Genomic DNA, 16844 nt, shown 5'->3' with positions numbered 1-16844 from the left:
ACACGGGATTACCTTTGGAACATATCCAACTATTTATCGTAGAGAGATTTTGTGAGCATTGGCCTCTTATACTTTAGACCAATGCTTCCGAAATACTGTTGCATGAGTCCTTTTTACTATTGTTTTAATATTGTGCTGCAACATGAATGATACTTCATGTGCACTTTTATTGGCCACTTACCTCTGACACCGATGACATTCTTGCATTATTTTCAATAAAGTGAAGCCCTTTGAAAAACAGTTGCAGAGAAATTGTAGCTCTCATCATTTGCTTTTATTTTTGAAATCCCTCTGGGAAATGGGTCAGCGATGTGTAGAATAGGTGCCTGCATCACTCCATCTTTTTGGTTCTTCAGTGGCCTAATGAGTGGTCTTTAAAGGCACAGTTGGAGGTTGCCACCAAAAGCATAAGCATTGTGCCCCTCCTGTACTCATGCACAACTGTGGGCTGCTGCTGGCCCGCATTTACACCCTTTTTCTCTCAGCACCTCCCTGAGGTCTTCTGCCATTGTGGAAGCTGACCCCATTTGGAGTTCAAAGAGTGGTGTACTGCCTATGGAGGTCCAACAGGTGCCCACAGTTCACTGGAAATATTTAGATGAGGCCCAATTTCTGATACCTCTGTATTCTGGCGCACACTCTGAGGCTGTCACCTATTCTGTGCCCGAAAATGAACCTAAACAAATGTCTAGGACCATGTCTTGAATTCAACGTTTAAAAAAAGAGGCATACAGATTAGCAATATGTACATTTACTAATTATTTCAGAATGAATTTGCACAAACTCTTTATTGATGATTAAGTAGATCTGCCCGTTTTGTGTTGTGGATACAGCTGGAATCATCAGAAGAAGTCCTGCAGAAAGCACTATCATCTAGTTCGGTCATGACCCACTTTGAACAGGAGATGTCAGAGCTACGTAGCAGTATGACTAGCTTACAGAATAAAGAACAAACAATAGCAAGAAAAATGCAGAATGCCAATAAGAACTTCCAAAATATTTCAGATACCTGGAAACAAAGCTTAAATGAAATAAACAGTGAGATTGCAAGCCTGAAGTCCGAGTCAAAAAACATGCATAGCAAAATTTCATCAGAAATTAATACAGTTGAGCAAGGTGTGAAGCAGCTCACCAGAAAGCTGGAAGATTTAGAAGTTAGTACTATGAGAAATACAAAGGCAATCGAGCAACAAGAGGAGGAAGATATAGGCGGCTTTGAGAAGCAAGCAAACTTGAATACGAGATCCATTGAGCGTTTAACCGAACAACAGAACAGTTTGATTTCTCAGGATAAAGAGTTAGTAGAGAAACTGACTGAGTATGAACCTAAACTTGCAGAATGCCAAGAACATCTTCCCTCAATTGATGACGGTGTCCACTCTATCCTTAAGGTGTCGAGTGATCTCCTTAACATTGAAAAGAAAGTCGATCACATGACTGTCCAGATATTTAATTTGGAGGACAATATGCTAAAAATCATAACTGAGATACTAGATATTAAAAAAGAGCTGGAATTGTTACAGTCTGATGCCATTGAAAAGTAAATCTGAATGCCATGAAAGTTACTGTAATGGGATATAATAACTGTGAGAAAGAGGAAAGAGTTCAGAAGAAGTATTCTACAATTAAAGTCAGTGTTCTATTATACTGCATGCACAAGTGTAATTGTACAGCAATATGCATGAGTCACAGTTTTGATACTTTCCAGCTTTGCTTTTGGGGAAAGCCAAGTTCCATTAATACAAACTTACTCATCTGCGCCAAGTGCTGATTATTGGGCTTCAACTGCTGGTAAAAGAAATGACGGGATATTTCCAACTTCTGCAAGATATGCAGCATTACACTGCATTTTTGTAATGGTGCAACAGAAAAGATTACATTGGACTAATGCAGATATGCAGTGCAAGACATTACAGATTGAAAATTAGAGTCTTTGACTAGCTTTTTAAAAAGTCACTTCGGAATTAGATTTTTGACTTGATTTAACATAACGAGAGAGAAAAATATTAAAGGGCTGCTGTAAGTAATTATGGACTCACATCTACAGTGATTCAGAACTGACATGATTAACGCTTACATGTATGTGCAGCACAGCATGTTATCGAAAAATAGATGCAAGTGCAAATTGCTGTGCTGGTTCAGTTCCAAGGTGAGAGGCATAGGCAAAGTACAATTGGCAATTTTTTAACATAAGTAAATCAATGTTTTTGACCATTGTTAATAGCATAGATACATTAATAATTTTATGTTAATGATAATATCCACGAAATGAAACATTGGCAGCAATTTGAAGAATATGTGTTGTGACTAACAACTCGTGTGTGAAATTGCAACCATGTCTTTTAGGAAAATTCAAGAACAGTGAGCTGTGAGAGTGACCTTAGATTAGATAAGAAGCTATTAAATATAATTGGGAAAGCTCAATACAAAGGCAGAACATAAGCACAAACTTTACCTTTCAGGGATTGAGGCTGGAACTTTCCTTACTTATAAAATTCTCTGGCCTCTGGATCATTTCTGGATTCCGCCCTTGCTTGTGGCTGCAGTGCACCCTATGGCGTTATCTTCAGGGAGGCAGCCAGTTAATGGGATGCCTCCACATTCGCTATCCAATTCGGGATGGATGGCGGGTTCCAGAGACAGGAGCTCAGACCAGCACGGCCCACTATTAAGGAGGCTGGCAACCCCCACTGTGTGACCTTTGGAAGTGCTGCTGAGGCCCTAGGAGCAGGGAAGCACTGAAGCCACCATCAGCATCAAGGGAGCGGCTGAGACATCATGGCTGGAATGTAATTTTTTTTGGTGGGGCGGGTGGGGGGTGAAGAAGCCCCGCCTACCAGCTGAAAAGTCGGAGGTTTCCGTTTCCAGCAGTCTTGGGGAGCCACACTGAGATTCTTTTGCTCCCCAGGCCCCTAATTGGTCTTGGGCAGGACTTCCACCTCCTTGAGGCACCTAATGGAGGTGCTGGCCAATCAGCGAGCCAGCAGCGCCACCAGGAGCAGTGGCCACTGCTGGGACTGTACCCAGCCATCGCAAGTAAGGTGACAGACGCAACTCAGGCAAGTGTCCCTGGCGAGGCCCAAAAAAATGGCTGAGGCCCCGGTGAGGCAAGGGGTGTTGGTTGGGGGGTGGGGGGAGTGTTGTGCGGGTGGGCGGGGTGGGGGGGTAGTTGGGGCTTTGGGGGCAGCCCTCCGTGAGGCACAGGGTGCCCGATCAGGAGCCCCGCCCACAAGAAGGCCACTAGGGCCTTTGCCGTCCGTCCGCTGGAGGTAATATACCCCGGCGGCGGGAAGAGGCCCTTAAGTGACAGCTAGTTGGCCACTTGAGGGCCTTGATTGGGCTGGAGTGGGTGGACCATTTCTTGCCATCGCAGCCCCATGTAAAATTGCAGCAGGGGTGGGAGTGGCTGGGAACGGCCCCTACCCCCTTTCCCATCCCCAACCACCAGCCTGCTCGTTGTCATGGGCCTTAATTTTATGGCCCCCAATCTGAATCATCTGTCTCCATAAATTCCATGCTGAGCAGCAAAGCTGTGAGATGCGGCGATAGCAGCCTTGCTATTTTCTGTCAGTATCAGTTAAATCTCAATCTTATGTACTGCAGCCTCCACCGCCAGCTGTGCAGCTGCCTCCTCTTACTTGCCAGGCCCCAGACACAGTGGAGGGCCCGCGCGACGCCGACAAGATTACAGTCCACTCACAAAATACCTGCGAAGTACCTCACTTATTGGCTTAATTATCTGCCCTCTGCTGCCGGTCCACTCCCACCTCTTGGAAAAGCGTGAGGAGGCAGGAACACATCGAGGAGATGGTCTAACGCTTTCATTTCTAAAATTCCAGTCTGAATTTCCTTTTCTATGTAGTACATGTTAAACAGGCTCCTCATTAATAATATTTATTAGATTTTGAATGATAAAAAATGCAGCGGATACTGGAAATCCGAAAGAGAAACAAAAAATGCTGAAAGACTGAGGCATTATCTGAGTTCAATGTCATCCAGCTGAGATGTTAACTCTACCTTTCCCTAGATGCTGCCTAAACTGCTGTGTGTTTGCAGCTATTTTTGTTATTGAATAAGAAGAATTTGACTCTTGGGTCAGTGATTGTGAGTTTGCACTGTGCTTAAAATGTGACCAGGTTAAACCAATTCAATTTCTTTCCAGATTTGAAAATTGTAATAAAATAATTTTCTGTATTTTCCACTATCCGCTTTTAAATCAAAATTAATGGGTTTTTTTAATGGTACTTTAAATCAAGTGACTGATTCAGTAACCTTAACAGACTTAATAACATTAGGTGTAATATATTTTGGAATTGAATCAGGTGCTGATTTATCCTTTGCATGGATTCATTTTTGCAGCCTGGTTTTATTATTTCTCCCCAACCCATTTCTCTTTCATTGCTTTTCTTACTATAAATGAGGCACCAGATCGGAACACAACAGAAGCACACCAGCCCTATCCTGCACTAACACCCGCCCCACCCTTGCTAACATCGAGAGACCTGTGCCACAATTGAGAGAGCTGTCCCATCAGACTAGTTAAGCAATAGTCTGACCTGGTCATTTTCGCAGATTCATACCTTGCCTCAGATACTGAAGAAGTCCATGCCGTCGTGTAGCAAGACCTCAACAACATTCAGGCTTGGGCTGATAAAGTAACATTCACACCACACAAGTGCCAGGCAATGGCTATCTCCAACAAGAGAATATCTAACCACCTTCCCCACTACCATTGTTGAATCCCCCCACTATCAATATCCTGGGCATTGCCATTGACCAGAAATTTAACTGGACCAGTCACATAATCATTGTGGCTACAAGAGCAGGTCAGAGGCTGGTACTCTGTGGTGAGTTTTCCCCAAAGCCCTTCCACCATCTACAAGGTGCAAGTCAAGAGTGTGATGGAAAGTCTCCACTTGCTTGGATGAGTACAACTTCAATAACACTCAAGCTCAACACTATCCAGGGCAAAACACACTTAATTGGCATCCCATCCAGCACCTTAAACATTCACTCCCTCCACCACCGGTGCACAGTTTCTACAAGATACACTGCAGCAACTCGCCAAGGCTTTTTTGACAGCACCTCGCAAACCTGTGACCTCAACCACCTAGAAGGACAAGGGCAGCAAGTGCATGGGAATACCACCACCTCCAAGTTCCTCTCTAACTCACACACCATCCTGACTTGGAAATCAATCATGTTTCTTCATTGTTGCTGAGCCAAAATCCTGGAACTCCCTGCTTGACAGCACAATAGGAGTGCCTGCACCACATGGACAGCAGTAGTTCATGAAGGTTGCTTACCACCACCTTGAGAGCAATTAGGGATTGGTTATTAATGCTAGTCTTGCTGGTGATGCCCCCATCCTGTGAATGAATATATATTACAATAAAAGAACATAGGAGTTCAAAATAAAGACAACTGTTTTTTAATTCAAGAAAAATGTAAGATGATAAGCTAGAGAAAGCATATGGGAAACTACAGAAACTGGGGATATTACATAGTACACAGTAGCCTGTTATTATGTTTTGTGTAACAAGTAATGGCATCACACTGCTTGTATGTATCACAAATGATGTGGTGACTTCCTCGGTGTTTATATGAGACATATTCTAAATAACCACTATGTAACAATTATGCTATCCAGCAAATCCTAAGCATGCATTGAATTGGCTTAACAGCTTGGCAAAAACAGGCTACATTAACACTATAACTATTGCATAGTTTTTGCAGCTTGTAATAGTACATATCAATCAGTTTGTTTAGTGATACAACCTGTCTCCAGTAAAGCTTTTACAAGTCAGTTGTATCTGTCAAAATACAAACTTAGTCCAGATGGATTACTTGAAGAATTTTTAAGTACTGACAAATTATTTCTATTATTTATGCTCGATACTGCCACAGCTATTTATTCAGAATACACAGCTAAGTATAATTGACTACAGAAGTTTATACAGAGATCGTCATCCTGTTTTCACTGTACTGAACTGTATTCTGTTGTCACTGTACCAAATGGCCACATTGAAAACTGGAACAATTTTTCTGCTGAGACCAAAGCAAAAGCAACCCAATCATCACATTATGCAGTTTACTTTCATTAAATAGTTGGAGTAATTTTTTTTTTAAAAGCTCATGGAAGTCGCTTCCTCTTTAAACAAAACTACCCCAAATCTCGGGCCACCAGAATACTGCAGTACCTTCAGGCTCATTCCTGAAAGCTGAAAGGAATTCCGTGGCAGGAGCACGTAGATGCTGTGGCAATGCAATGGTGCAGAAGGGCTCCCTGATCACTGGGGAAAGGGGTATGGAGAGGGTGCAGTGCTCCAAAAAGCAGCCAAAGATTCAAAATTATCTTTCTATTCCAAGCGGTCTAAAAAAACTCCCTTTTATTTTCACCAAAGATAGATGATTGCTTCCATTGTTTTTTTTTACATTGTAAATTTAATATCAAAGCAAATGGCCAAATAGATCTCCAAACACACTTACCTGAGTGTTTTTATCTTTCTTTGCAAAAAGTGCTTTAAGAACTGATATTTGAATTGTGGACTGAGTGAAGTATGCACAGACTGCAAGGCACCAGTTTCCAAACAGCTCAACAGAGAAATGACAGGAAGATTTATGACTGTCACATAACTTGATTGTGGGCTTAAGTTACACTTTGCATTGTGAAAGAAGTGTGGGTTGGACCAGCAGTATGCAGTGAGCTGGCTGGGACCTCTTTTCAGACCAGAGGAAAAAACTTGCTCTTTGTAAAAGAAGACTCGCATCTCTTGGGGAAAAAATCCTACATTTTCAGGTGGTAGCTGTGGTCTGCCTGGAAAAGACCCTAGAAGAGAGAAAAAGGACCCAGGAAAAGAGGAATTTCTGCTCTTTGTGGAGGAAGACTGCTTTGCAGAGAGGAAGCCCTGCATTTCAAAGGCAGCAGTTTTCTGTTGCCTCCAGTCTCTCAAGAATCTCTGCATCAAGAGTGATTCCTGTTGCCTCTTGTGTTGTGGGAGATCCTGAAATCTCAAGAAAGCTTCTATTGCTAGACTGCTACTTCAAAACCCAAGCAGACCTGTTAGACCCTTTGCTGAAAGCCCTGTTTGATGCCTTCTGCAGTTGAATTACCTTGAATGCCTACCCATCACACACTGTTAACCTTGCCTGGAGAGTCTTTGAGTGGCATCCGACTATTTGATTCTGGGACAGCTCACTGACCCCGGAATGTTCTACCAGACCGTGACAACCCAATTATGATATTCCTAAGAAACCGTTGTAAACTGAAAAAGCTTTTTTCCCCGGTTAACCGGTTTTTGAATGTATGTGTGTGTGCATGAGGGTTAGGAAGAATAAGAAGTTTGAAAAAAATCTTTTTCACATATAGAGTTATCTCATTATTGTTTAATACTTAGTTTATTAATAAATAGTTAATTTTGTTGTTTAAAGAAACCTGGTTTGGTGTGCTTTATTCTGGGGGACAAATAGAGTGTTTAATTTGGCTACTTTCCAGTAGGTGGGAAATTTTTCTAATATGCTACGACCTGTGGAGTAGTGGGACTGAATTAACAGTGTATTACTTCCCCCTTGGTCATAACAACACCATCATGTAGAATAACAGCTCATCTTTTTCTCAACAACTGAAAAGATTAATTAGTCAAGTTATTTTAAGATTAAAATAAAAATGTACAAACTGACTACATGACATCCAATTTGAAGTATGATTGCTTCAGAAGCTAGAAAGATAAATTTACTTTTGCCAATGGAAAACTAGAATGAATCTTAATAATCAGTTCCTGTTCAGTGCATTTTCCAACTGCAACTACATCACTGATCTCAGAACGTGCAGGTACAATTGGCATTAACAGTTACATTGAAGAGGATCTGAACAAGAGAAAGAACACCGGGGAAGAAATTCTACGGTGGATTTCAGGGTTCCCAAATCAAAGAATTCTATGGGCCTGACCCTAAGTTTCCAATGCTGCATGCCATCAAGATTATCAGTGCATTGAAGGACCTACTGCATACTATACCCAGCCCCTGCTCCATGATGCAGAATTATTATTACAGAATGTTAATTGCAGGCACTTGCAAATTAAACGCAGCCTATAGACTCAAATCTTGAGAGGCTTCAGCAACTAACCAAGTTACCATGCGGAGCCAGTTAGTAGTCAGCAATGGAAAGGCTTTAGCAGAAAGCTAAGAGGAATTGTACATCCTTTCCCCTAGGTGAGGAAATACCCTATGGATACATTGAGGGAGGCAATATATTATAAAAATAAAATAAGTTAATGGGTGAGATTTTCCACTGAGAGTGCAAACTCAGAAGAGTACTCCTGTCAAGGCCAGCCATGCAATACAAATACTATCTTCACTCATGAGGTTATGCATAATCCACTTATAAGTATGCAGTGCTTGGCAATTGTGGAAATATTTCTTGTCCAACATATTACACCTAGTAATAAATATGTTTCTTCTACGAGACATGGAATTTATGTGAGAATCATCACTACTTTCACACAAACAATCATCAATTGAAAATTGAGAAAACTATCCACGAGGTATGCAAATGTTGAGTATTCTGTGTTCCAGTTCCTTGTCCATACAAGGTGAGTAATTCAACCACATCTGTCCTTCGCATTAAACCCTTTATTTTTAATTTTCTTACTCTCCCAATCTCTGCTCCACTTACTGAAGTCATTGAAGCAAAGTAAACAAAGTATCTCAGCTTCCTGTAATAACCATACATTCTTCCACTACCACTCAACAGCCAAAGATGTAATATCAAAATGCTGACTGCAAACCATTCTGGGGAAGAAGTGGCCACACGAGAGAAAAAAATTAGACATCTGTTGAAATGAAATAGTTAGAAGTAGAATCCTAAGGAGGAAATTGTTTAATTTGATAGATTTTCCCGGAAGTGAAGAGGACCCGTATTGATTTTGCCACTTGTGAGTTATGTACTGGCCTTGATTTGAGGATTACAAATTGTGCTTAGCAACTTCTTGTGCAGTTTACGTATAGTTTGCTGGTTGTGAAATGTGCTGTATTTCTGCTAGTTTGAAAGCCATGTGCAATCTTTCCTGTCAGATATGTTATAGCAAGGAGCAACGACATCCCTTAAAATTGTAAAATCAATAGAAATGAGCTATTCATAGAGTAGTAGTGAGCCAATTCTGTTGAACATACAAGGAAATCACTTATTGCCACGTGAGAGAATGTGAGGCTGCTAGAGCAGTTTTTTGATAGTGCCTTGTTCGTTTTGTGCTGTATTATTTATAACATTATTACAGTGCATCTTGTAGTAGCGTCTTTTTGTCCCATTTTCTCATTCAATGGCCTTGAATAGTTTCTGTTAGTAAGCCGAACACTTCATATTTGAAAGTTGTCACTTTTCACTTTCGGCCCTTGCAGAGTGCATGGACCCAAACATTAACAGTTATTGCAGCCATGGTGCACTTATTGGATTCCGTGAGATCTCATGCTGCACTCTCGCACTTAACTTGGACTGACAGAAATAATCAGCAAATGCCACAGATTCAAAAAACTAAAGCAGTTAATCAAATTTATTTCCAGAAACAGGAAACCAGCCTGCTCACGTGAGCTGGGTTGACAATTTAAATATTATTATAATGAGGCTGCATGCCTCCTATTCAACCACCATTTTATATTTAACCTCTGCTGGCTGAGTTTTCTGAGCCTTGGGAAATGTGGTAGTGAATGGGAGGTGAGGACTGCTGGATCCAGAAGATGTACCTTTGCACTTACCTGCTGGAATCTGCATATTTGCTGCGCCAGTACCCCGCAATCAGACACTTTCCAATCCTTCCAGTCTCTCTCCCTCCCCACCCTCCACCAACCCTTTTCAAACTTGCCTCCACCACAGCCCTCCCCATTCCTGCTCTGGCCTCTGCTCTCCTCTACATGTTTTGCATGTCGATTGTGATGTTTCAAGCTTAACACAAGATTAATTTTGCAGAGCTAAAGATAATTTTCTATTCTTCATTCATTCTTGGGCACTGGCAAAGCTTGCATTTATTGTCCATCCTTCGTTCCCCTGATTGACTAGCTTGCTAGAACATTCAAAGGGCAGTTAAGAGGCAGCCACGTTGGTGTACGACTGGAGTCAATCATAGCCCCGACCAGGTCAGGACAGTAGGTTTCCTTGCCTAAAAGCCATTAGTGAATCAGTTGGCTTTTTACAACAATTCAACAGCTTCATGGTCACTTTGATATCAGATTTTTATTTCGAGATTTTTGCTTAAGCTGAATTCAAATTTTTGAAACTGCCATGATGTAGGTTGAACTCGGGTTCTTTGGATTATTAGCCCAGGCCTTGAGATTACCAGTCCAGTAATATTGTTCATTGGTTCCAAAAACAGCAATGATATGTACACTGAATATTTTGCATTGATGTCTTAACAGAAAATATGGCTATGGTAATTGTAAAATAAACGCTAAAATCAAACCACTTTTATGGTTTCTCTCTCTTTGAAGCAGCTTTGGACCTTATTTGAATTTTATCTATCAGCATTGGGAACTTGATGTATGAGGAATCAACAATCAAACCCAGATTTTACCAGTCCATGGCACAGCACATTAGAGCAGCATTGAATTATCTTCTTTTCATTTAATTTTTCTCTTAGAAATTGTTCTTATGATACTTGGCTTGAGTAGAAGTCCTGACACCATTTGGCTCATTATTCCAAAATTAGCTTACTCTTACCCTGTTACTCTTGCATGGCCACATGATTGAAGTTCAATGAATAACAATGACTCACTATGCTGGGCATTTTACACCCACATAGCCTAGCACTCTGATTTCCTCCAAAACTGGACAAACCATTACATATGTACAGGCATATGTAATGTGTGTGTTTATGCTTGGTGCATGCAAAGTAGAACTCGCCTCATCCACAATGCCTCTAGAATTGATTTTTTTTTAATGGGTTTCCCCTCTCCGTGCTCCACGCCACAGCTAATAGAAACTTTGTGGTTAAGTCCTCTATCTAACATACACTTCCTCCATTTTGTATTTTGTCTTTGCTGCTCATAGTGTTCTCTTCTTGAGAACCCAAATGCAAACGTTCCAATCTAGGAAAACGGATCAACAGCTTCAACTATTGGCTTATGATCTGCAGTCACATTGAAAGTGCATTATGACAGACTTGCCCTAATCTAAGCTGCTAGTATACGTAAAATTCTTACACTTATGTAGCAGAAGATGCTGTCAAATTATGAATATTTCCCCAATTTCCAGTAGAAAATTGAAGGATAATGTGGATATAGTTTGGCTTTCCTTATTGTTTATGCAGCTGTCAAAGTGACAGAGGGATCTCCCCCCTCCTCTCCCAGCTCATGGCACAATTCTTTACTTCAAATCAATTCTCCTTTTCACCTCAGTTCCCACTGCCACTCTTTGCTGCTTCAACTCTCAGTTTCTGCTGGTTTTCCTCTACACCCCAGCCAGTCCATGCTGGCACTGCTCTACACCCCTCCCATTTCAGAATGTTAATCTTTTCCCCTTAAGGTCACATTTGCAAACCTCTCTTCCTTTGTATCCTCACAATTCAGCCTGACATTTTTCTTCATGTCCCCCCCTCTTTCCCCCCCCCCCCCCACATTGGCGCATGTAAGCAAAATAACAATGGTGAAGAAAATAATGACACTTAAGGAGTATCAAATCCCCTGGACCTGATGGTTTCAGGGTTTTAAAGGAAGTTGGTGAGGACATTGCAGATACCCTAAATATAATTTCCAAAGTTTTCTTGATACAATAACTCTTCCTTTAGATTGGAAAATTGTACCTGTCACTACTGCTATTCAAGTAGGGTGAGAGAGAGAAACCAGCTGTTAGGTTAACAGCTGTTGACGGGAAATTGCTAGAGGCTATAATTAAGGATGGAGGTGACTGAACACTTTGAAAATTTTCACCTAATCAGAGAGAGAGAGCCAGCATGGATTTGTAAAGGATAGGTCATGTCCAATGAACCTGTTTGAATTTTTTGAAGAGGTGATAAAGTCACCAGAGGAATGTCCATGGATGTTACTTATATGGACTTCCAGAAGGCATTTGTTAAAGTCCATCATAAGAAACTGTTAGCTAAAGTTGAAGCTCATGGAATTGAGGACAAATTATTGACCTGGTTAGGAAATTGGCTGGAGCAGAAGACAGGGAGTAGGGAGAGTGGATAGGTACTCTAATTGGCAGGATGTGAATAGTGGTGACCTAGATCTGTGTTGGGGCCTCAACTATTCACTGTATTTATTGATGACTTAGATAATGGGATAGAAAGCCATATTCAGCTTTGTCGATGACTGACAGAAAGATAGATGGCATTGTAGATGGACGCATAAAATTACCAAGAGATATTCATAGATTAATTGAATGGGCAAAACTGTGACAAATAGATTTCAGTGTAGGCAACTGTGAAGTCATCCATTTTGGACCTAAAAAGGATAGATCAGAGTACTTCCTAAGTGGTGAAAAGCTAGAAACAGTGGAGGTGCTAAGAGACTTGGGGGTCCATGTACATAGATCATTAAAATTTCATGAACAGATATGGAAAATAATCAAAAAGGCTAATGGAATGCTGGCCTTTATATCGAGAAGGCTACAAGGGGTAGAAGTTATGCTATAGCTGTACAAAGTTTGATTAGTCTATACCTGGAGTACTGTGAACAGTTCTGGGCACCACATCTTAGGAAGGATATATTGAACCTGAAGGGAGTGCAGCGTGAGTTTACCAAAATGATACCTGGATTCCAGGGGTTAAGTTATGAGGAGAGATTACGCAAACAAGGGTTGTATTTCCTGTAATTTAGAAGATTTAAGGGGTAATTTGATTGAAGTTTTCAAGATATTAAGGGGAACAGATAGGGTAGATAGAGAGAACCTATTTCTGATGGTTGGGTAGTCCAGGACTAGGGGCCAAGAGGTAAACATTAATGCCAGACCTTTCAGGAATGAAACTAGGAAGCAAAGCGTAGTACAAGTTTGGAACTCTCTTCCGCAAATGGCAATTGATGGTTGATTAATTGTTTGTTTATTTTAAATCTGAGATTGATAGATTTTTGTTAACCTAAGGTATTAAGGGATATGGGACAAAAGCAGGTATATGGGCTGGATTTTATGAAGCCCATGATGTCCGGTTCTGTGGTGGGGTGGGAGGATGGTCGGGGGTGCTGGAAGATGGTTGCTCCTGGTGGCGGTGAGGCTCCATGGCAGCACCCCTCCCCCCCCCCCCCCCACCCCCACCCTCACCACTGGGAGATGGGACCTGGATTTATTTAAATTAATGAGATGAATAAATTTCAATCAACTTACCTTGAATCTTCTGGGCCCGGCGTGATCTTTGGCACTTCAATTCCCCGTTTGGAGAAAGCAGGCGTGGCACTGGTGGGGAGGGAGGAGGAGCTAAGATTTTTACTGCTGGGGGATGAGGTCAAATAAACATCATCAGTATAGGGATGGTGGGAAGGGGGTGTACTTTCAACTTTGTACAGTCTGAGGCGGGTGGTGAGGGGTTGGGGGGGGGAGGTCAGCATTCAAAGGTAAGTATTTTTTGTGGGGGGGGGGAGGGCAAAAACTTACAGTAATCTTTATTGGGGGGTTGGAAAGGAGCGTTACAATCTTATTTTGTAAATTTTCGGGGGCTTCACTTTAAAAATTCAAATTTTCCGGCAGGACTGATGCCATTGCCAGTGATGGACAGTCCGCCCCCTCCACTTGATTGGGGGAGGTGCACCGCCCGGCTATTTAAATGAGCCATCGCACGGGAGATCACGGCAGCTTTTCGACCGCCATTTTTTGAGCTCGCCGCTGGGAGTGACGGCAGGCTCTTAAAATCCAGCGCATGGATTAGGTTGTAGATCAGCCATGGTTTCATTTGTTGGCAAAACAGGCTCGAGGGGTTAAATGGCCAACTCCTGTTCTTGTTTTCTTGTGTCACTTTTTGTCCTCGGCTTAGCCCTTTAGCTTTACTCTCAACTTCTACCCGATGCAGAGTGCTGCAGAAACGTAACAAAATTGAGAATACAAAGAGGAGCTAAGGTGTTAGAACAAAGTATTTAGACGTGCATGTTACAGCCTGAATTGAAAACGTTAATAGCCAAGCCAAGAATGCACATCTGTTTTGAGTGACAATATTATCTGTAATGTGAGGTTTGTTGACATTCTGTAACCTAGGACATTATGACCTAAAATAGACTCCATTGTGACATAAATTGACCTAAAATATAACTAAGAATAAGAAATGGTTTGTTTAGAATTTTGTACAAAGCTGATTTTTTTGGACTGCATTGTATATCTTTACACTGAGGTTTTATTTGAGCAAATGTATAATGAACAATTTGTGTGTAATAGCACAATCTCTGCTTTAATGCTAGACAAAAATGCTTTGAGCTAGTAATTCCATAATTAATATTATGGCACATCATGTAAGTACAGTTCACAAAGGCAGCTGTAGACAAAAATATGTTTTGATATCTAATTATTTGGCAGCAGTATACTATTTGTATAACTTGAATGTGTGTCAGTTTGGCTCTGTTAGCCCTCTCATCTTAAATAATGCATCCAGAGTTGAGTGAATAATCTAGGCTGACACTCCAGTAGAGATGCTGCATTGTTAGTGGTCCTTCAGATGTGATGATGTGTGTGCCTGTATTTGTGATTAAGATGGTTTTTATGTATCTAATGGCAGTATTGAGGAAGAGCAAGGTGTTCTCTCTGTGAATATTTCTCCATCAACCAACACAGGCCAAAACAGATTAACTGTTCATTACTGTTTGTGGGAACTTGTGTGCAAAACGGATGATGAGATTGCCAACATAACATTCACTACATTTCAAAGTAATTCATTGTATTTGAGCACATTTTGAGTTGTTCTTGAGAAAGACGATAAGGTGATATATGATTGTTAGTGATCATGAAAGAATAAATGCTCAAAGTAAGTGAATTTTCAGTTTTATACTTAATGTATCACCACTGAAGCAGCTTGTTTCTCTGTCTTTGCAGTGTGAAAATACAGAAGAAATTGTGGACAGACTTAAAGACCATTCGCTGCTGAAGCAAGTGGAAGATCTGCAGATGGAAATCAGGAAAATGAAGATATGGTCATCCAGCATCACGGAGAAAAGAAATGAGTTGGATGAAAAATTAGTTTCTCTTTCTGATACCATTGAAAGGATAGACAAGAATACAGTTCAAATATCAAGTGGTGTCACCACAAAACTTTCTGGTGTCAAAACTGACATTCGGCGGATATCTGGTCTGGATTCAGATATTGGTTTGTTGAAAGATTCTTTGCATGAACTGGAAAGCAAAGTGACTAATGTAGAGAAAACTGCTATCCACAACATAGGGAACTTAATTGCAACCAGTGTTGAAAGAGTCACACAAATTAAGAATTTGGTGTCTGGAAATACAGACAAAATTGGATCACTACAGAAGAAGTTGACTGAATTGAAGGCTGAAGATAATAAACTTTCAGACAGACTTTTGAGTCTGGAGAATAGTCGAGCTAAACTTATTAAAGCAATTGTATTTTCCAACGACCTTAAACCTAAAGTTTACAACCTCAGAAAGGAGTTTTCTCTCCTCGAGCCACAAGTGAATGATCTCATTGGAAGGGTTGGTCAAATTTCTTCTGATCTACTGAAAAGAAATGAGGAAATTGCCAACTTAAGGAAAGAATTAGCTAACTGCACTGTAAACGCAAATGACAGTCAGGGTACAAAAGATCAACTAAGTCAAGTCACTACTATGGGTCAGTGATCATAGATTTTTCTTATAACAGGATACTAAATTGGAGACTTTAACTGTAATTATCTGAAGTTGTCAGTGATTTGCATTCTTGTCAGAGTTCTTTGTTTTTCTGTTATTACTGAGATATGGAGTAGGATTGCACTGCGGTGAGCATTATGTTACAAAATATTTAATTTGCTTTCTCATATATCTGATACTGAAAAACTCACAGATGCAGGAACGACAAGTGATATTTCCTTGGAATGCAGCAGAGGATTGGAATTCACATGATAGAATACATTTTCAGAAAAATTATGTTTCTTTTATAGAATAAAATGTTTTACATCTATACATTGTATTGTCACAAGTATTTCATTTATGCTGCAGTATCATTGATTCAGTAGTGATTTGCTTGAAGACTTTCACCAGATATAATTCTTCTTCTTCTTTGGCCTCCTTGTCTCGAGAGACAATGGGTAAGCGTCTAGAGGTGGTCAGTGGTTTGTAGAACAGCGCTTGGAGTGGCTATAAAGGCCAATTCAAGAGTGACAGACTCTCCCAAAGGCGCTGCAGATAAAATTGGTTGTCAGGACTGTTACACAGTTGGCTCTCTCCTTGCACTTCTGTCTTTTTTCCTGCCAACTGCTAAGTCTTTTTCGACCCGCCACTCTTTAGCCCCACCTTTATGGCTGTCCGCCAGCTCTGGCGATCACTGGCAACTGACTCCCATGACTGGTGGTCAATGTCACAGGACTTCATGTCGCGTTTGTAGACGTCTTTAAAGTGGAGACATGGACAGCCAGTGGGTCTGATACCAGTGACAAGCTCACTGTACAACGCTTCCTTGGGGATCCTGCCATCTTCCATGCGGCTCGCATGGCCAAGCCATCTCAAACGCCGCTGGCTCAGTAGGGTGTATATGCTGGGGATGTTGGCTGCCTCGAGGACTTCTGCATTGGAGATACGGTCCTGCCACCTGATGCCAAGGATTCTCCAGAGGCAGCGAAGATGGAATGAGTTGAGACGTCCCTCTTGGCTGACATACATTGTCCAGGCCTCGCTGCTATAGAGCAAGGTACTGAGGACACAGGCTTGAAACACTCAGAATTTTGTGTTC

The 16844-nt window shown here is 41.2% G+C and overlaps 1 protein-coding gene across 3 annotated transcripts in view; it reads left to right on the top strand.

Annotated features, from left to right (window-relative positions):
- LOC137384990 (inhibitor of nuclear factor kappa-B kinase-interacting protein-like) overlaps nucleotides 1–16040 on the top strand; it is a 28986-nt gene extending 12946 nt beyond the window's left edge. For 2 of the 3 annotated variants that reach the window (XM_068059721.1, XM_068059723.1), the window contains exon 3: nucleotides 14999–16040. In XM_068059721.1, the coding sequence (XP_067915822.1) occupies nucleotides 14999–15757 (759 nt within the window). In that variant the 3' untranslated portion in view covers nucleotides 15758–16040. Of the gene's footprint in view, nucleotides 1–833; nucleotides 2028–14998 lie in introns of those variants that run through there. The other variant, XM_068059722.1, reaches the window with a different exon arrangement.
- Nucleotides 16041–16844: the final 804 nt, after the last annotated feature.

The sequence above is a fragment of the Heterodontus francisci genome, chromosome 27, assembly GCF_036365525.1.
Source record: "Heterodontus francisci isolate sHetFra1 chromosome 27, sHetFra1.hap1, whole genome shotgun sequence".
NCBI lineage: Eukaryota > Metazoa > Chordata > Chondrichthyes > Heterodontiformes > Heterodontidae > Heterodontus > Heterodontus francisci.
The sequence above is the reverse complement of the archived record's forward strand: the minus strand, read 5'-3'. Positions and strand labels throughout refer to the sequence as shown.